The 19,908-nt window shown below is 33.4% G+C and overlaps 4 protein-coding genes and 2 long non-coding RNA genes across 6 annotated transcripts; all 6 read left to right on the forward strand.

Annotated features, from left to right (window-relative positions):
* Positions 1-187: 187 nt before the first annotated feature.
* Positions 188-7,042, forward strand: LOC124442387 (NEDD8-activating enzyme E1 regulatory subunit-like). The gene is made up of 13 exons (XM_046992890.1): positions 188-332; positions 409-484; positions 565-604; positions 773-853; positions 917-1,006; positions 1,904-1,947; positions 2,020-2,090; positions 2,405-2,494; positions 6,171-6,313; positions 6,564-6,623; positions 6,728-6,782; positions 6,860-6,932; positions 7,009-7,042. The coding sequence occupies exons 1-9, from the start codon at positions 292-294 to the stop codon at positions 6,256-6,258; spliced, it is 621 nt and encodes a 206-aa protein (XP_046848846.1). The 5' UTR covers positions 188-291; the 3' UTR covers positions 6,259-6,313; positions 6,564-6,623; positions 6,728-6,782; positions 6,860-6,932; positions 7,009-7,042.
* On the forward strand, positions 4,144-5,688 carry LOC124442408. The gene is made up of 3 exons (XM_046992907.1): positions 4,144-4,629; positions 4,856-4,989; positions 5,095-5,688. The coding sequence occupies exons 1-3, from the start codon at positions 4,509-4,511 to the stop codon at positions 5,407-5,409; spliced, it is 570 nt and encodes a 189-aa protein (XP_046848863.1). The 5' UTR covers positions 4,144-4,508; the 3' UTR covers positions 5,410-5,688.
* A 38-nt stretch (positions 7,043-7,080) lies between the features above and the next one.
* Positions 7,081-9,742, forward strand: LOC124442419 (NEDD8-activating enzyme E1 regulatory subunit-like). The gene is made up of 6 exons (XM_046992919.1): positions 7,081-7,202; positions 7,370-7,450; positions 7,514-7,603; positions 8,502-8,545; positions 8,618-8,688; positions 9,020-9,742. Exons 1-6 carry the CDS (start codon positions 7,139-7,141, stop codon positions 9,177-9,179), a joined length of 510 nt encoding a protein of 169 aa, XP_046848875.1. The 5' UTR covers positions 7,081-7,138; the 3' UTR covers positions 9,180-9,742.
* Positions 9,743-11,075: 1,333 nt separating this feature from the next.
* Positions 11,076-12,319, forward strand: LOC124436325. Its single transcript, XM_046986237.1, has 3 exons — positions 11,076-11,259; positions 11,487-11,620; positions 11,726-12,319. Exons 1-3 carry the CDS (start codon positions 11,139-11,141, stop codon positions 12,038-12,040), a joined length of 570 nt encoding a protein of 189 aa, XP_046842193.1. The 5' UTR covers positions 11,076-11,138; the 3' UTR covers positions 12,041-12,319.
* Positions 12,320-13,490: 1,171 nt separating this feature from the next.
* LOC124443233 lies at positions 13,491-13,666 on the forward strand. Its single transcript, XR_006947548.1, has 2 exons — positions 13,491-13,558; positions 13,633-13,666. It is a non-coding gene; the product is annotated as an uncharacterized LOC124443233 (long non-coding RNA).
* A 1,590-nt stretch (positions 13,667-15,256) lies between these two features.
* On the forward strand, positions 15,257-16,248 carry LOC124436176. Its single transcript, XR_006945218.1, has 2 exons — positions 15,257-15,314; positions 15,651-16,248. It is a non-coding gene; the product is annotated as an uncharacterized LOC124436176 (long non-coding RNA).
* The last annotated feature ends 3,660 nt before the right edge of the window (positions 16,249-19,908 follow it).

Raw genomic sequence — 19,908 nt, forward strand, 5'->3', positions numbered from 1 at the left:
TGTTAAATGTGATGTTGCCCCATCTTCGGTGAGACTTTTTATCGTGAAAATTAACCAAATACTTCGTGGGGAGGGAGAGTGAGGGAGTATATTGTTGCTAAATGAAGTACTTTCTTAATATTTCAGAACAGTTCATTTTGGATTTTATGTCGTGCTTTGAAAGAATTCGTGAACGAAACTGGTTGATAAACTTTCTTTATTTCACGCCGTGCTAATTTTTTGTAATTTTGTCATGAAACATTTTTTCTTTCTTGTGAAGGCAGCCTACCTCTGCGTGGATCGATTCCCGACATGACGGCGGATACGACACGTTTTATGGAATTGCAAAATTGGTAAGAAATATTCCTCGCAAACCGTTTCTTCAACATTTATATCTTGATAATATTTCAGGAACTTTTCTACGTTTAGTTATCATGAAAAATCGCTGGAAGATATCGAAAAAATAACCGAAAAAGTTCGTTTGATTTTAAAATCATTGCATAAGGTTCGCTATCCTCATTTGGATGTCCAGTTCTTTTGAATTGGAATGGTAATGTTGTTTTGACATTGATATTACATATTCAGAAACAGAACTTCATAAAAGATGAAGATATCCGGCTGTTTTGTAAGTTTTATTGAACATTAACATATGATCTTTCGAGGACGATACCAAATAGTCGTTTCAAATAATGAAAACTATAAAAAATGACGTCGTTTATTTGAAAAGCTCTTTTGAGTATTGATACAAAATTAGTCCATGTTATATTAAAACGTTTAATTCATTAAATTTCAGGTAAAAATTCAGCATTTCTGCGCGTAGTTCGTTGTACTTCGTTACAAGAAGAATTTAACAACATATCGACGCAATTTTTAGGTAAAATTTCGAGGTGAAGTTTTCGCTAATACAGGATGTTTAACTTGTAGTCTATATTTGTAGAACGATTACGTAATGAAGACGAGAATGACGTCATGTATATATTATTTCGAGCTATTTCTAAATTCCGTTCAAAACACGATAGATATCCCGGTAGGATTATATGCCAAATATTTTATTTCAATTATGTGTAGTTTTTGTTTGCTGTAGAAACTGACATTTTGTCTTTACTTGAGTTTAAATGTTCGTTCTCATACTTTACACTCCTTTATATAAAGTTCTCACTTTCAAAGACTTGTGAATTTCCAAGATATTTGCACAAAAATCGTTGTTTAAAGGTTTTAATCTATCTGAAGTGTCAAATCTTCACATTATCTTGTACTTTACTCCTCTGTCATGACTTAAAAAATACTCCATTCACTCGAGTTTGTTTTGTTGTAGAAATAGCTTAGAAAAGGTTGATTCCAAAGCGCCAACAAAAATAATCAGTATTAACAGTATTTCGATTATTTGTTTATCGTTTAAGCTTCTCCGTAACAGCTTTGAGTAATTATAACTTTTGCATAAAAATATTATTTGCAAATTACAAATCTAGTTAAACACTTTAAGTTTTGGTGAAGAAACTATGAATTGACGACAATATCTTATTAAGTATGAAAAAAAAACATGATCCTTTGTAATACATCTTGTAAACAAAAATTTAGGTTTTATGTAATGTACAATTAAGACTCTATCGAAAAATCTTGTTGACAACTTGAATTTGATTTTATAAGATGTATTTTTAATGATTTTGTTTATTACATACTGTGTGGAACAGCGTTTTCCAGTTTTCATGTAACGAACCTTTGTTTCAACGATTTATTTTATCAGAACACCTTATTTACGTAAGCTGTACAATGTTTCAACTGTATTTAATAACAAATGGATTCGTTTTATACAAATATAACCGTTTAATTCTTGTAATAACTTGCAGTTTTGAAGGTCTCCTTCGTTCATATCACTAAAACAGCGTTCATTATTTTAAAACTTTATGATGTTTCTAATTTTCAGGTTCGTCTGAGGAACACGTCAAGAGTGATTGTGAAAAACTACAGGTTGTAGATTTTTTGATCTTTTCGTCAATTTTATGACGTAAACTTCACGCATCGTCGTTTACTGTTTTGTAGAGTTACGTTGGCGGTCTCATGGAACAATGGGAATTAAATGGTGAAATAAAAGAAGATTATGTACAGGAAATGTGCGTAGTCGTCAATCTTACCAAGTCTACGTCCTTTTTACACATTTCTTTGATGAACATGGTTGCCTTAGTAACAGCGACATACCTTAACATCGACATCAATAAGTTGAACAGTTGCACAGGCCTGTAGAAATTGTGAAGGCATGGTCAGACTGCAGTCTCTCTCAACAAATAATTTAATAAAGTTGTTTGAAAATTTCTTGAATTCGTAGTCACTTGTGCTCATCCCCAAAAATCCTTTTTCGCTTGCAGCAGACATGTTGAGTATAGTTATGACGAATTGAAAAGTGACGAATTTTTCATTTTGTGCATAGATGTCGTTTTGGTGGAAGTCAATTGCATCCTGTTGCGTCGTTTATGGGTGGATCTGCCGCACATGAAGTCATCAAAATTATCACAAATCAGTATGTTCCGTTTCATGATTATTTCATCTTCAACGCGATGACAGGCTCTTCTGTAACTCTCAAACTTTGATCGTGTGCTTTTCAATTCCGTTCATTTGAACAGGAATTCAACAAATTCGAAAACGCCATGTCAGTCGTAAAAGCGAAAGATGAGTTCAACGTTATGTTTGTCATGCATTGACTAAAAACTTGTAGCCTTGCATATGACTTAATCAAGTGTGAACATCTTTCGTTTGCTTTTTACCAAGGTCTATGAGAAAGTTTTGTACAAATGAGAAAATTAATAGCATGATGTAGATTGTGAAAATAAAACCGGACAGTTGATTTTGTACTATGCAGCAAACGTCATTTCCTAGAATTGAAACGGTCGTTAAATGGCTTTTTGAACTTCGTCAAGATCTGCTTCTTGACTTTGATAAAAATCACCAGTGTTTAAGATTGTGCGCACTTGTTATAATGGCCGAGATCTAAGAGCTTTTAATGAAATAAAGAAATACAAAGTAAAACTCTCATTAAATTATTTTTTCAACATCCTTGATAGTATGTAATCACTCTTAATTTTGTTGTATACAATCTGAACCTATAAATAATTTCGCAAATTTAAAATAAAAATTTCAACTCCATTGACGAGATTATCTCTCGGTCATATTATTGCTTTTAATTATAAGTTGTTCATAAATATGATTTAGATCATTCAAATAAATTATTTCTAATTGTCTAGTAATAGAAGTACATTTGCTGGAATCGTCAGTTCAGTGTTTATTTAACAAGAACCTTTATAAGATTGTCATTATTGCAAGCGGGCTAGCAACATCTCTATATTGGATATCATCCTTAAATTATTATTCTGAAATGTTTTAAGAGATATCTTACGGATGTAAACGATAGTTTTAGGGTTAAGAGGTCAACAGCTTCTTATGTGATTAATACACTTCGTGAAATGTTCGGCGCTTTCTTGAAACCGTTCACTCAGTACTATAAAATGGACGTATGGAAAAGAGACGTTCAAAAAGATTGATAAAAAAGTCAATTTTAAGCAATATTTTAGTTCTTACTTCAATACAAACAGACAAAAATCATTTCATTTTGTTCTACGAAGTATTTTTTTTTCGCTCTTCATAAACTAAACTACATTGAACAGTTTACTTTTCTCAGTTTGGCCTCGTCTAGTTAACTGAAATTATGGTCCGAAAAGTTACAAAGAACACTGACAATGACAAAGCCATGCATATCAATTTGTTGCAAAGGAACAACTAACTTTGCCAATTTTTTATACGTACAAGAAGGAGTTTACGCACATTTCATTTAAAGATGTGAACTTAGATAATTAGTGACATGAATTGATGATTAGCCGTTGTTTTTCGTGCAGAGCAACACCCACAGCGTGGGTTAAAGCATGCTTGTGTGTGTCTTTCATTTTCCAAAGCAAACACACTCGGACGTACGGCCTACGAGCATTAAAGAGTGCTCAAAGTTAAATAAACTTTGCGTTATCGTGTTTCCGGTCTAAAGGACGGGAATGTCGTTGAAGCTCTTTGGAGTAGCCGTTTTTCATGTTTCTATGACGATACTTGGTTTGAGGAAAGTACGAAATACCCTCAAACATACATAAAATACCTACAAATGAATAAAAATACAATAATCTGGAATGTTAGTCAACACAGAAAAAATAAAATTCTTATTAAGATATCGATTTAATACCCTTGAATATCGTCATCATTTAAACAACGTAATTGCATCCCTATGGGCCGGATAATTGGTGTAGTTATGGCATTGATTCAGAGGCCAGGAAGAGCTTTAGCGTGCACAAACGTCAGAAATATCAAAGCATCTTCTTCAGTAAACTACGGGCGGGTCTATTGTATATTTTACTGTCTTCCTTTTGAAGATATTTTAAGCGAAGCTTGAGATTATAAAAAGGCGTTCAGTGCTGCAAATCACAATCATAAACACCGAACACAACAGTCATAAATATCAGAGAAGAAATTGGAAATTCTTAAATATTAAGTGAAAGATGAGCGACAACAAAACCGCAATTCTTGCTAACAATCAACGCTATCTTGCTTTACGAAACGTCTTTGGAAGATTAACCATAATAGCTGATGGAGAGCCAGGATCGGCTAACGAAATAGAAGGTAAGTTCGTAATGATTTTCTATATCCCTGCAATATGGCTCGTTCGACACATATTTTATAAAAAAGCGTTGTCATTACAATCAAAAAGTTTCCCACCCACGAGAACAAGCAGACTTTCAATAGAACAAGAAAACGTGATGTTTGTTAATGCACAGACCTCGACTACATTGCACTGTCCAGATAGAAATTGTAAAACTCCTTCTCTAATCTCATGATTCATTTACAGTTCAATTCATCATCGACCGAGGTACAAACTTCAACGTTATTGCTAATGGAGCAAGTAACACGATCGTTCGAATTCGACCAGCGTCTAACAACGGCAAATATATCGCCGTTGACGGTTCGTCGATTGTTTTAAAGGTAAATACTTTGAAATATCAGTGGATCCAGAGCCTCACGTATGAATAATTGCAGACATGACATATAATGAAGTTGTAAGTGCCAAGCTTTTGTATTTCTTTCTAGGATGTGCCAAATTCTTTAGCTATAAACGATTCTTCGTTTGATTTCTATGAAGAAAATGTTGCTGGGCAGTTCGATACTGTTCGGTTTGTTCATAGAGTTTCTCGGAGCTATTTGACTCTTCAACGTGGTACAAATCAGCTTGTCCTACAGCCCCCCTCGTCAGACAGAAACGCTTGGATGCGCTTGAGAAATATAGAAAACAACATAAGTTTATTTCGAGCTGAGATTACAGAGAGCGTGTACGTGGGGGAAAAATTGGAAAATGAATTATCCAGTGAAATTTCATACGAAATCTTCAGCAACAGCGAAGAATGAAAGGGTCGTAGTCGACGTGAAAAAGCGCTTTTACCATGGAACTTTTGATAGTTTTTTTTAATGAAATTTATCTATTTATTGCTGTTTATTTAGTTAGCATATTAATATTCCAACATAATTTGTATAAATATATCGAAGGGATTTATATAATAATTTAAATTTATTTATTTTAGCGCGAATATTTGTATAAAAGTTGTCAAATAATTTTAATGTGTATTTATTGAGATTCATACAACGTTTTTAAAATTTTTATGAATAAAATACATTTTTTGAAAGAAATCAACAGTTCAATGTCGAGATCTTTGAGTGAATGACATTTTCCACTCGAAAAAAACATAATTTCAAACGGAGGGGAAAAATTTCGTGTCAGTGATTATTGCAAATGTAAACACATTGACAAAGCGTGATAGAAATTAGATTTGACGTGATAAAAAAACAGTCAAAACTATGTCAGAATAATGTTATAAAATTTAATGTGTGAATTCATCTTCACATTAATACATCTACGCATATGTTGTAGGAATTTGTCCATATACTGTCATTTATTGTTAAAAAGTTTTTGCAAAAACTTTTGCAAAAGTTCATGAGTTTCTTTGCAAACACTCATGCACAAAGTGCCGAAAACAAGTAAGAAATATTTTAGAAGGTTATTTTGAACTTATTCTGCATGAAATAAATGACATTTCTGATTTTTTCAATATCTACGAGTAAAGAGCGTATTGATACGGATAGTGCCAAGTGTCCTCATGAATTCTTTTCAGAACTAAATGGTGGATATCATTTGGTGATATCTGTGGTAGGAGGGGATTCAGGTATGTTGGTGAAGGAAAACGGAGTTCGCGAGGATGAAAATAATTTTGAAGAAGCCATAAAAGCAGTGAATACATCTCTAAATACCACGAAGGTTTTAGCTTTGTACATATCCGGAAACTGTCTAATTTAGTTATATCTACAGCAGTTATAGTAACTGCATTTCTTCTAGACATATAGCCTGTTTCAAACGTCGCATTGTACACGAGCCGAACGCATTTAAAACAAAAGATAATGAGGAATTTCATAACATTTCTTTTCTTTTAAATGCATTCGGCGCATGTAAAATGCGACGTTTGAAACGGACCAATCTTTCAAATTTTGATACATTTTGATATTTCCAGATTCCTCCCGAAATAAAAGAAATTCTTGAGGATGTTAAATGTGATGTTGCCCCATCTTCGGTGAGACTTTTTATCGTGGAAATTAACCAAATACTTCGTGGGGGGAGGGGAGGGTGAGGGGAGAGTATATTGTTGCTAAATGAAGTACTTTCTTAATATTTCAGAACAGTTCATTTTGGATTTTATGTCGTGCTTTGAAAGAATTCGTGAACGAAACTGGTTGATAAACTTTCTTTATTTCACGCCGTGCTAATTTTTGTAATTTTGTCTTGAAACATTTTTTCTTTCTTGTGAAGGCAGCCTACCTCTGCGCGGATCGATTCCCGACATGACGGCGGATACGACACGTTTTATTGAATTGCAAAATTGGTAAAAAATATTCCTCGCAAACCGTTTTTTCAACATTTATATCTTGATATTATTTCAGGAACTTTTCTACGTTTAGTTATCATGAAAAATCGCTGGAAGATATCGAAAAATGACCGAAAAGTTCGTTTGATTTTAAAATCATTGCATAAGGTTCGCTATCCTCATTTGGATGTCAAGTTCTTTTGAATTGGAATCGTAATGTTGTTATGACATTGATATTACATATTCAGAAACAGAACTTCATAAAAGATGAAGATATCCGGCTGTTTTGTAAGTTTTATTGAACATTAACATATGATCTTTCGAGGACGATACCAAATAGTCGTTTCAAATAATGAAAACTATAAAAAATAACGTCTTTATTTGAAAAGCTTTCTTGAGTATTGATACAAAATTAGTCCATGTTATATTAAAACGTTTAATTCATTAAATTTCAGGTAAAAATTCAGCATTTCTGCGCGTAGTTCGTTGTACTTCGTTACAAGAAGAATTTAACAACATATCGACGCAATTTTTAGGTAAAATTTCGAGGTGACGTTTTCGCTAATACAGTATGTTTAACTTGTAGTCTATATTTGTAGAACGATTACGTAATGAAGACGAGAATGACGTCATGTATATATTATTTCGAGCTATTTATAAATTCCGTTCAAATCACCATAGATATCCCGGTAGGATTATATGGCAAATATTTTATTTCAATTATGTGTAGTTTTTGTTTGCTGTAGAAACTGACATTTTGTCTTTACTTGAGTTTAAATGTTCGCTCTCATATTTTACACACCTTTATATAAAGTTCTCACTTTCAAAGACTTGTGAATTTCCAAGATATTTGCACAAAAATCGTTGTTTAAAGGTTTTAATCTATCTGAAGTGTCAAATCTTCACGTTATCTTGTACTTTACTCCTCTGTCATGACTTAAAAAATACTCCATTCACTCGAGTTGGTTTTGTTGTAGAAACAGCTTAGAAAAGGTTGATTCCAAAGCGCCAACAAAATTAATCAGTATTAACAGTATTTCGATTATTTGTTTATCGTTTAAGCTTCTCCGTAACAGCTTTGAGTAATTATAACTTTTGCATAAAAAGTATTATTTGCAAATTACAAATCTAGTTAAACACTTTAAGTTTTTGGTGAAGAAACTATGAATTGACGACAACATCTTATTAAGTATGAAAAAAAACATGATCCTTTGTAATACGTCTTGTAAACAAAAATTTAGGTTTTATGTAATGTACAATTGAGACTCTATCGAAAAATCTTGTTGACAACTTGAATTTGATTTTATAAGATGTATTTTTAATGATTTTGTTTATTACATACTGTGTGGAACAGCGTTTTCCAGTTTTCATGTAACGAACCTTTGTCTTGACGATATATTTTATCAGAACATCTTATTTACGTAAGCTGTACAATGTTTCAACTGCAACTAATAACAAATGGATTTGTTTTATACAAATATAACCGTTTAATTCTTGCAATAACTTGCAGTTTTGAAGGTCTCCTTCGTTCATATCACTAAAACAGCGTTCATTATTTTAAAACTTTATGATGTTTCTAATTTTCAGGTTCGTCTGAGGAACACGTCAAGAGTGATTGTGAAAAACTACAGGTTGTAGATTTTTTGATCTTTTCGTCAATTTTATGACGTAAACTTCACGCATCGTCGTTTACTGTTTTGTAGAGTTACGTTAGCGGTCTCATGGAACAGTGGGGATTAAATGGTGAAATAAAAGAAGATTATGTACAGGAAATGTGGGTAGTTGTCAATCTTAACAAGTCTACGTCCTTTTCACACATTTCTTTGATGAACATGGTTGCCTTAGTAACAGTGACATACCTTAACATCGACATCAATAAGTTGAACAGTTGTACAGGCCTGTAGAAATTGTGAAGGCATGATCAGACTGCAGTCTCCATCAACAAATAATTTAATAAAGTTATTTGAAAAGTCCTTGAAAAAACGTAGTCACTTTTGCTCCCCTCCCCCCCCCCTCCCAAAAAAAATCCTTTTTCGCTTGCAGCGGACATGTTTAGTATAGTTATGACGAATTGAAAAGTGACGAATTTTTCATTTTGTGCATAGATGTCGTTTTGGTGGAAGTCAATTGCATCCTGTTGCGTCGTTTATGGGTGGATCTGCCGCACACGAAGTCATCAAAATTATCACAAATCAGTATGTTCCGTTTCATGATTATTTCATCTTCAACGCGATGACAGGCTCTTCTGTAACTCTAAAACTTTGATCGTGTGCTTTTCAATTCCGTTCATTTGAACAGGAATTCCACAAATTCGAAAACGCCATGTCAGTCGTAAAAGCGAAAGATGAGTTCAATGTTGTGTTTGTCATGCATTGACTAAAACTTGTAGCCTTGCATATGACTTAATCAAGTGTGAACATCTTTCGTTTGCTTTTTTTACCAAGGTCTATGAGAAAGTTTTTGTACAATTGAGAAAATTAATAGGCATGATGTAGATTGTGAAAATAAAACCGGACAGTTGATTTTGTACTATGCAGCAAACGTCATTTCCTAGAATTGAAACGGTCGTTAAATGGCTTTATAACTTCGTCAAGATCTGCTTCTTGACTTTGATTAAAAATCGCCAGTGTTTAAGATTGTGCGCACTTGTTATAATGGCCGAGATCAAAGAGCTTTTAATGAAATAAAGAAATACAAAGTAAAAATCGCATTAAATTATTTTTTCAACATTCTTGATCGTACATAATAACTCTTAATTTTGTTATATACAATCTGAACCTATAAATAATTTCACAAATTTAAAATAAAAATTCCAACTCCTTTGACGAGATTATCTCTCGATCATATTATTGCTTTTAATTATAAGTTGTGCATAAATATGATTTAGATCATTCAAATAAATTATTTCTAATTATCTAGTAATAGAAGTAAATTTGCTGGAATGGTCAGCTCAGTGTTTATGTAACAAGAACCTTTATAAGATTGTCATTATTGCAAGCGGGCTAGCAGCATCTCTATAATGGATATCATCCTTAAATTATTATTCTGAAATGTTTTAAAAGATATCTTACGGATGTAAACGATAGTTTTAGGGTTAAGAGGTCAACAGCTTCTTATGTGATTAATACACTTCGTGAAATGTTCGGCGCTTTCTTGAAACCGTTCACTCAGTACTATAAAATGGACGTGTGGAAAAGAGACGTTCAAAGCGATTGATAAAAAAGTCAATTTTAAGCAATACTTTAGGTCTTACTTCAATACAAACAAACAAAAATTATTTCATTTTGTTCTACGAAGTATTTTTTTTTTACCAAGACCAGTCACCCTCATAAACTAAACTACATGGAACAGTTTTACTTTTCTCGGTTTGGCCTCGTCTAATTAACTGAAATTATGGTCCGAAAAATTACAAAGAACACTGACAATGACAAAACCATGCATATCAATTTGTTGTAAAGGAACAACTAACTTTGCCAATTTTTTATACGTACAAGAAGGAGTTTACGCACATTTCATTTAAGGATGTGAACGTAGATAATTAGTGACATGAATTGATGATTAGCCGTTGTTTTTCGTGCAGAGCAACACCCACAGCGTGGGTTAAAGCATGCTTGTGTCTATATTTCATTTTCAAAAGCAAACACACTCGGACGTACGGCCTACGAGCATTAAAGAGTGCTCAAAGTTAAATAAACTTTGCGTTATCGTGTTTCCGCTCTAATGTCGTATGAAATGTCGTTGAAGCTCTTTGGAGTAGCCGTCCTTCATGTTTCTATGACGATACTTGGTTTGAGGAAACTACGAAATACCCTCAAACATACATAAAGTACCTACAAATGCATAAAAATACAATAATCTGGAATGTTAGTCAACACAGAAAAATAAAATTCTTATTAAGATATCGATTTAATACCCTTGAATATCGTCATCATTTAAACAACGTAATTGCATCCCTATGGGCCGGATAATTGGTGTAGTTATGGCATTGATTCAGAGGCCAGGAAGAGCTTTAGCGTGCACAAACGTCAGAAATATCAAAGCATCTTCTTCAGTAAACTACGGGGCGGGTCTATTGTATATTTTACTGTCTTCCTTTGAAGATATTTTAGCGAAGCTTGAGATTATAAAAGGCGTTCAGTGCTGCAAATCACAATCATAAACACCGAACACAACAGTCATATATATCAGAGAAGAAATTGGAAATTCTTAAATATTAAGTGAAAGATGAGCGACAACAAAACCGCAATTCTTGCTAACAATCAACGCTATCTTGCTTTACGAAACGTCTTTGGAAGATTGACCATAATAGCTGATGGAGAGCCAGGATCGGCTAACGAAATAGAAGGTAAGTTCGTAATGATTTTCTATATCCCTGCAATATGGCTCGTTCGACACATATTTTATAAAAAAGCGTTGTCATTACAATTAAAAAGTTTCCCGCCCACGAGAACAAGCAGACTTTCAAAAGAACAAGAAAACGTGTATGTTTGTTAATGCACAGACCTCGACTACATTGCACTGTCCAAATAGAAATTGTAAAACTCCTTTTCTAATCTCATGATTCATTTACAGTTCAATTCATCATCGACCGAGGTACAAACTTCAACGTTATTGCTAATGGAGCAAGTAACACGATCGTTCGAATTCGACCAGCGTCTAACAACGGCAAATATATCGCCGTTGACGGTTCGTCGATTGTTTTAAAGGTAAATACTTTGAAATTTCAGTGGATCCAGAACCTCACGTATGAATGATTGCAGACATAACATATAATGAGGTTGTAAGTGCTAAGCTTTTGTATTTCTTTCTAGGATGTGCCAAATTCTTTAGCTATAAACGATTCTTCGTTTGATTTCTATGAAGAAAATGTTGCTGGGCAGTTCGATACTGTTCGGTTTGTTCATAGAGTTTCTGGGAGTTATTTGACTCTTCAACGTGGTACAAATCAGCTTGTCCTACAGCCCCCCTCGTCAGACAGAAACGCTTGGATGCGCTTGAGAAATATAGAAAACAACATAAGTTTATTTCGAGCTGAGATTACAGAGAGCGTGTACGTGGGGGAAAAATTGGAAAATGAATTATCCAGTGAAATTTCATACGAAATCTTCAGCAACAGCGAAGAATGAAAGGGTCCTGGTCGACATGAAAAAGCGCTTTTACCATGGAACTTTTGATAGTTTTTTTTAATGAAATTTATCTATTTATTGCTGTTTATTTAGTTAGCATATTAATATTCCAACATAATTTGTATAAATTTATCACAGGGATTTATATAATTATTTAAATTTATTTATTTTAGTGCGAATATTTGTATAAAAGTTGTGAAATAATTTTAGTGCGTATTTATTGAGATTCATACAACGTTTTTAAGATTTTTATGAATAAAATACATTTTTTGAAAGAAATCAACAGTTCAATGTCGAGATCTTTGAGTAAAGGACATTTTCCACTCGAAAAAAAACATAATTTCAAACGAAGGGGGAAAATTTCGTGTCAGTGATTATTGCAAATGAAAACACATTGACAAAGCGTGATAGAAATTAGATTGACGTGTTAAAAAACAGTCAAAACTATGTCAGAATAATGTTATAAAATTTTAATGTGTGAATTCATCTTCACATTAATACATCTACGCATATGTTGTAGGAATTTGTCCATATACTGTCATTTATTGTTAAAAGTTTTGCAAAACTTTTGCAAAGTTCATGAGTTTTTGCAAAACTCATGCACAAAGTGCCGAAAACAAGTAAGAAATATTTTAGAAGGTTATTTTGAACTTATTCTGCATGAAATAAATAACATTTCTGATTTTTTCAATATCTACGAGTAAAGAGCGTATTGATACGGATAGTGCCAAGTGTCCTCATGAATTCTTTTCAGAACTAAATGGTGGATATCATTTGGTGATATCTATGGTAGAAGGGATTCAGGTATGTTGGTGAAGGAAAACGGAGTTTGCGAAGATGAAGTTAATTTTGAGGAAGCCATAAAAGCAGTGAATACATCTCTAAATACCACGAAGGTTTTAGCTTTGTACATATCCGGAAAGTGTCTAATTTAGTTATATCTACAGCAGTTGTAGTAACTGCATTTCTTCTAGACATATGGCCTGTTTCAAACGTCGCATTGTACACGAGCCGAATGCATTTAAAACAAAAGATAATGAGGAATTTTATAACATTTCTTTTCTTTTAAATGCATTCGGCGCATGTAAAATGCGACGTTTGAAACGGACCAAACTTTCAAATTTTGATATTTCCAGATTCCTTCCGAAATAAAAGAAATTCTTGAGGATGTTAAATGTGACGTTGCCCCATCTTCGGTGAGACTTTTTATCGTGAAAATTAACCAAATGCTTCGTGGGGGGAGGGGAGGGTGAGGGGAGAAGGGTGAGGGGAGAGTATATTGTTGCTAAATGAAGTACTTTCTTAATATTTCAGAACAGTTCATTTTGGATTTTATGTCGTGCTTTGAAAGAATTCGTGAACAAACTGGTTGATAAACTTTCTTTATTTCATGCCGTGCTAATTTTTGTAATTTTGTCATGAAACATTTTTTCTTTCTTGTGAAGGCAGCCTACCTCTGCGCGGTTCGATTCCCGACATGACGGCGGATACGACACGTTTTATTGAATTGCAAAATTGGTAAAAATATTCCTCGCAAACCATTTTTCAACATTTATATCTTGATATTATTTCAGGAACTTTTCTGCGTTTAGTTATCATGAAAAATCGCTGGAAGATATCGAAAAATGACCGAAAAAGTTCGTTTGATTTTAAAATCATTGCATAAGGTTCGCTATCCTCATTTGGATGTCCAGTTCTTTTGAATTGGAATCGTAATGTTGTTATGACATTGATATTACATATTCAGAAACAGAACTTCATAAAGGATGAAGATATCCGGCTGTTTTGTAAGTTTTATTGAACATTAACATATGATCTTTGAGGACGATACCAAATAGTCGTTTCAAATAATGAAAACTATAAAAATGACGTCATTTATTTGAAAAGCTTTCTTGAGTATTGATACAAATTAGTCCATGTTATATTAAAACATTTAATTCATTAATTTTCAGGTAAAAATTCAGCATTTCTGCGCGTAGTTCGTTGTACTTCGTTACAAGAAGAATTTAACAACATATCGACGCGATTTTTAGGTAAAATTTCGAGGTGACGTTTTCGCTAATACAGTATGTTTAACTTGTAGTCTATATTTGTAGAACGATTACGTAATGAAGACGAGAATGACGTCATGTATATATTATTTCGAGCTATTTATAAATTTCGTTCAAATCACGATAGATATCCCGGTAGGATTATATGCCAAATATTTTATTTCAATTATATGTAGTTTTTGTTTGCTGTAGAAATTAACATTCTGTCTTTACTTGAGTTTAAATGTTCGTTTTCATACTTTACACACCTTTATATAAAGTTCTCACTTTCAAAGACTTGTGAATTTCTAAGATATTTGCACAAAGATCGTTGTTTAAAGGTTTTAATCTATCTGAAGTGTCAAATCTTCATGTTATCTTGTACTTTACTCCTCTGTCATGACTTAAAAAATACTCCATTCACTCGAGTTCGTTTTGTTGTAGAAACAGCTTAGAAAAGGTTGATTCCAAAGCGCCAGCAAAAATAATCAGTATTAACAGTATTTCGATTATTTGTTTATCGTTTTAGCTTTTCCGTAACAGCTTTGAGTAATTATAACTTTTGCATAAAAAATATTATTTGCAAATTACAAATCTAGTTAAACACTTTAAGTTTTTGGTGAAGAAACTATGAATTGACGACAATATCTTATTAATTATGAAAAAAAAACCATAATCCTTTGTAATACGTCTTGTAAACAAAAATTTAGGTTTTATGTAATGTACAATTGAGACTCTATTAAAAAATCTTGTTGACAACTTGAATGTGATTTTATAAGATGTATTTTTAATGATTGTGTTTATTACATACTGTGTAGAACAGCGTTTTCCAGTTTTCATGTAACGAACCTTTGTTTTAACGATTTATTTTATCAGAACATCTTATTTACGTAAGCTGTACAATGTTTCAACTGCAACTAAATAACAAATGGATTCGTTTTATACAAATATAACCGTTTGATTCTTGTAATAACTTGCAGTTTTGAAGGTCTCCTTCGTTCATATCACTAAAACAGCGTTCATTATTTTAAAACGTTATGATGTTTCTAATTTTCAGGTTCGTCTGAGGAACACGTCAAGAGTGATTGTGAGAAACTACAGGTTGTAGATTTTTTGATCTTTTCGTCAATTTTATGACGTAAACTTCACGCATCGTCGTTTACTGTTTTGTAGAGCTATGTTGGCGGTCTCATGGAACAGTGGGAATTAAATGGTGAAATAAAAGAAGATTATGTACAGGAAATGTGCGTAGTTGACAATCTTAACAAGTCTATGTCCTTTTCACACATTTCTTTGATGAACATGGTTGCCTTAGTAACAGCGACGTACCTTAACATCAACATCAATAAATTCAACAGTTGTACAGGCCTTTAGAAATTGTGAAGGCATGATCAGACTGCAGTCTCCATCAACAAATAATTTAATAAAGTTGTTTGAATATTCCTTAAAAAAACGTAGTCACTTGTGCTCCCCTCCCCCCCCCTCCCCCATCCCCCAAAAAATCCTTTTTCGCTTGCATCGGACATGTTGAGTATAGTTATGACGAATTGAAAAGTGACGAATTTTTATTTTGTGCATAGATGTCGTTTTGGTGGAAGTCAATTACATCCTGTTGCGTCGTTTATGGGTGGATCTGCCGCACATGAAGTCATCAAAATTATCACAAATCAGTATGTTCCGTTTCATGATTATTTCATCTTCAACGCGATGACAGGCTCTTCTGTAAGTCTAAAACTTTGATCGTGTGCTTTTCAATTCCGTTCATTTGAACAGGAATTCCACAAATTCGAAAACGCCATGTCAGTCGTAAAAGCGAAAGATGAGTTCAATGTTGTGTTTGTCATGCATTGACTAAAACTTGTAGCCTTGCATATGACTTAATCATGTGTGAACATCTTTCGTTTGCTTTTTTTACCAAGGTCTATGAGAAAGTTTTTGTACAAATGAGAAAATTAATAGGCATGATGTAGATTGTGAAAATAAAACCGGACAGTTGATTTTGTACTATGCAGCAAACGTCATTTCCTAGAATTGAAACGGTCGTTAAATGGCTTTTGAACTTCGTCAAGATCTGCTTCTTGACTTTGATAAAAATCGCCAGTGTTTAAGATTGTGCGCACTTGTTATAATGGCCGAGATCAAAGAGCTTTTAATGAAATAAAGAAATACAAAATAAAACTCGCATTAAATTATTTTTCAACATCCTGATAGTAAATAATAACTCTTAATTTTGTTATATACCATCTGAACCTATAATTAATTTCGCAAATTTAAAATAAAATTCCAACTCCTTTGACGAGATTATCTCTCGATCATATTATTGTTTTTAATTATAAGTTGTGCATAAATTGATTTAGATCATTCAAATAAATTATTGCTAATTGTCTAGTAATAGAAGTACATTTGCTGGAATGGTCAGCTCAGTGTTTATTTAACAAGAACCTTTATAAGATTGTCATTATTGCAAGCGGGCTAGCAACATCTCTATAATGGATATCATCCTTAAATTATTATTCTGAAATGTTTTAAAAGATATCTTACGGATGTAAACGATAGTGTTAGGGTTAAGAGGTCAACAGCTTCTTATGTGATTAATACACTTCGTGAAATGTTCGGCGCTTTCTTAAAACCGTTCACTCAGTACTATAAAATGGACGTGTGGAAAAGAGACGTTCAAAGCGATTGATAAAAAGTCAATTTTAAGCAATACTTTAGGGCTTACTTCAATACAAACAGGCAAAAATTATTTCATTTTGTTCTACGAAGTATTTTTTTTACCAAGACCAGTCGCTCTTCATAAACTAAACTACATTGAACAGTTTTACTTTTCTCGGTTTGGCCTCGTCTAATTAACTGAAATTATGGTCCGAAAAGTTACAAAGAACACTGACAATGACAAACCCATGCATATCAATTTGTTGCAAAGGAACAACTAACTTTGCCAATTTTTTATACGTACAAGAAGGAGTTTACGCACATTTCATTTAAGGATGTGAACGTAGATAATTAGTGACATGAATTGATGATTAGCCGTTGTTTTTCGTGCAGAGCAACACCCACAGCGTGGGTTAAAGCATGCTTGTGTCTATATTTCATTTTCAAAAGCAAACACACTCGGACGTACGGCCTACGAGCATTAAAGAGTGCTCAAAGTTAAATAAACTTTGCGTTATCGTGTTTCCGGTCTAAAGGACGGGAATGTCGTTGAAGCTCTTTGGAGTAGCCATCCTTTCATGTTTCTATGACGATACTTGGTTTGATGAAACTACGAAATACCCTCAAGCATACATAAAATACCTACAAATGAATAAAAATACAATAATCTGGAATGTTAGTCAACACAGAAAAAATAAAATTCTTATTAAGATATCGATTTAATACCCTTGAATATCGTCATCATTTCAACAACGTAATTGCATCCCTATGGGCCGGATAATTGGTGAAGTTATGGCATTGATTCAGAGGCCAGGAAGAGCTTTAGCGTGCACAAACGTCAGAAATATCAAAGCATCTTCTTCAGTAAATTACGGGTGGGTCTATTGTATTTTTTACTGTCTTCCTTTTGAAGATATTTTAAGCAAAGCTTGAGATTATAAAAAGGCGTTCAGTGCTGCAAATCACAATCATAAACACCGAACACAGCAGTCATAAATATCAGAGAAGAAATTGGAAATTCTTAAATATTAAGTGAAAGATGAGCGACAACAAAACCGCAATTCTTGCTAACAATCAACGCTATCTTGCTTTACGAAACGTCTTTGGAAGATTAACCATAATAGCTGATGGAGAGCCAGGATCGGCTAACGAAATAGAAGGTAAGTTCGTAATGATTTTCTATATCCCTGCAATATGGCTCGTTCGACACATATTTTATAAAAAAGCGTTGTCATTACAATTAAAAAGTTTCCCACCCACGAGAACAAGCAGACTTTCAATAGAACAAGAAAACGTGATGTTTGTTAATGCACAGACCTCGACTACATTGCACTGTCCAGATAGAAATTGTAAAACTCCTTCTCTAATCTCATGATTCATTTACAGTTCAATTCATCATCGACCGAGGTACAAACTTCAACGTTTTGCTAATGGAGCAAGTAACACGATAGTTCGCATTCGACCAGCGTCTAACAACGGCAAATATATCGCCGTTGACGGTTCGTCGATTGTTTTAAAGGTAAATACTTTGAAATATCAGTGGATCCAGATCCTCACGTTTGAATAATTGCAGACATAACATACAATGAAGTTGTAAGTGCTAAGCTTTTGTATTTCTTTCTAGGATGTGCCAAATTCTTTAGCTATCAACGATTCTTCGTTTGATTTCTATGAAGAAAATGTTGCTGGGCAGTTCGATACTGTTCGGTTTGTTCATAGAGTTTCTGGGAGCTATTTGACTCTTCAACGTGATACAAATCAGCTTGTCCTACAGCCCCCCTCGTCAGACAGAAACGCTTGGATGCGCTTGAGAAATATAGAAAACAACATAAGTTTATTTCGAGCTGAGATTACAGAGAGCGTGTACGTGGGGGAAAAATTGGAAAATGAATTATCCAGTGAAATTTCATACGAAATCTTCAGCAACAGCGAAGAATGAAGGGTCGTAGTCGACATGAAAAGTGCCTTTACGATGAAACTTTTGATAGTTTTTTAATGAAATTTATCTATCTATTGCTGTTTATTTAGTTAGCATATTAATATTCCAACATAATTTGTATAAATTTATTAAAGGGATTTACATAATTATTTAAATTTATTTATTTTGGCGCGAATAGTTGTATAAAAGTTGTCAAATAATTTTAATGTGTATTTATTGAGATTCATACAACGTTTTTAAGATTTTTATGAATAAAATACATTTTTTGAAAGAAATCAACAGCTTAATGTCGAGATCTTTAAGTAAATGACGTTTTCTACTCGAAAAAAACAAATTCAAACGAAGGGGGAAAATTTCGTGTCAGTGATTATTGCAAATGAAAACACATTGACAAAGCGTGATAGAAATTAGATTTGACGTGTTAAAAAACAGTCAAAACTATGTCAGAATAATGTTATGAAATTTTAATGTGTGAATTCATCTTCACATTAATACATCTACGCATATGTTGTAGGAATTAGTCCATATACTGTAATTTGTTGTTAAAAAGTTTTGCAAAACTTTTGAAACGTTCATGAGTTTTTGTAAAAACTCATGCACAAAGTGCCGAAAACAAGTACGAAATATTTGAGAAGGTTATTTTGAACTTATTCTGCATGAAATAAATGACATTTCTGATTTTTTCAATATGTACGAGTAAAGAGCGTATTGGTACGGATAGTCCCAAGTGTCCTCATGAATTCCTGATGCATCATTTGGTGATATCTGTGGTAGGAGGGACTTGGTTACGTCATAGGCAACACGTGACCTAATTGAAATTTACATTTTTATTTTCACCTTGCTTTTCTTTATGCGATTATAAAAAATGTTACAAAACGAAACTTTGCTCTAACTTTTCAAAGTTAAATAAGTTGTGTTGATTCTTGGATTAAGTTACGAAAATCTTTTTCTTGTTATATAACCGTCAGTGATTAAAGCGCGGGCCACACTATCGTCGAAATGCAACGAATTTCGTGACGAGTCGCTCGTCAACGAGAAAATATGACGATATGGACGAATTCGTCGCCGTTGAGCATGCACACCGAAATCGTCAACGAGTGACGAGTAATTGTTGCATATCTACTCTGATTGGACAAGAAAAATCACATGACTAATGTTTACTTTCACTGTGCTGTGGCAAAATGGCAGATTGGCAAGAAATATTAGTTGAGCTAGTGAGAGAGAGGCGATGTTTGTGGGACAAA

The sequence above is a fragment of the Xenia sp. Carnegie-2017 genome, unplaced genomic scaffold (assembly GCF_021976095.1).
Source record: "Xenia sp. Carnegie-2017 unplaced genomic scaffold, XeniaSp_v1 HiC_scaffold_1, whole genome shotgun sequence".
Taxonomy (NCBI): domain Eukaryota; kingdom Metazoa; phylum Cnidaria; class Anthozoa; order Malacalcyonacea; family Xeniidae; genus Xenia; species Xenia sp. Carnegie-2017.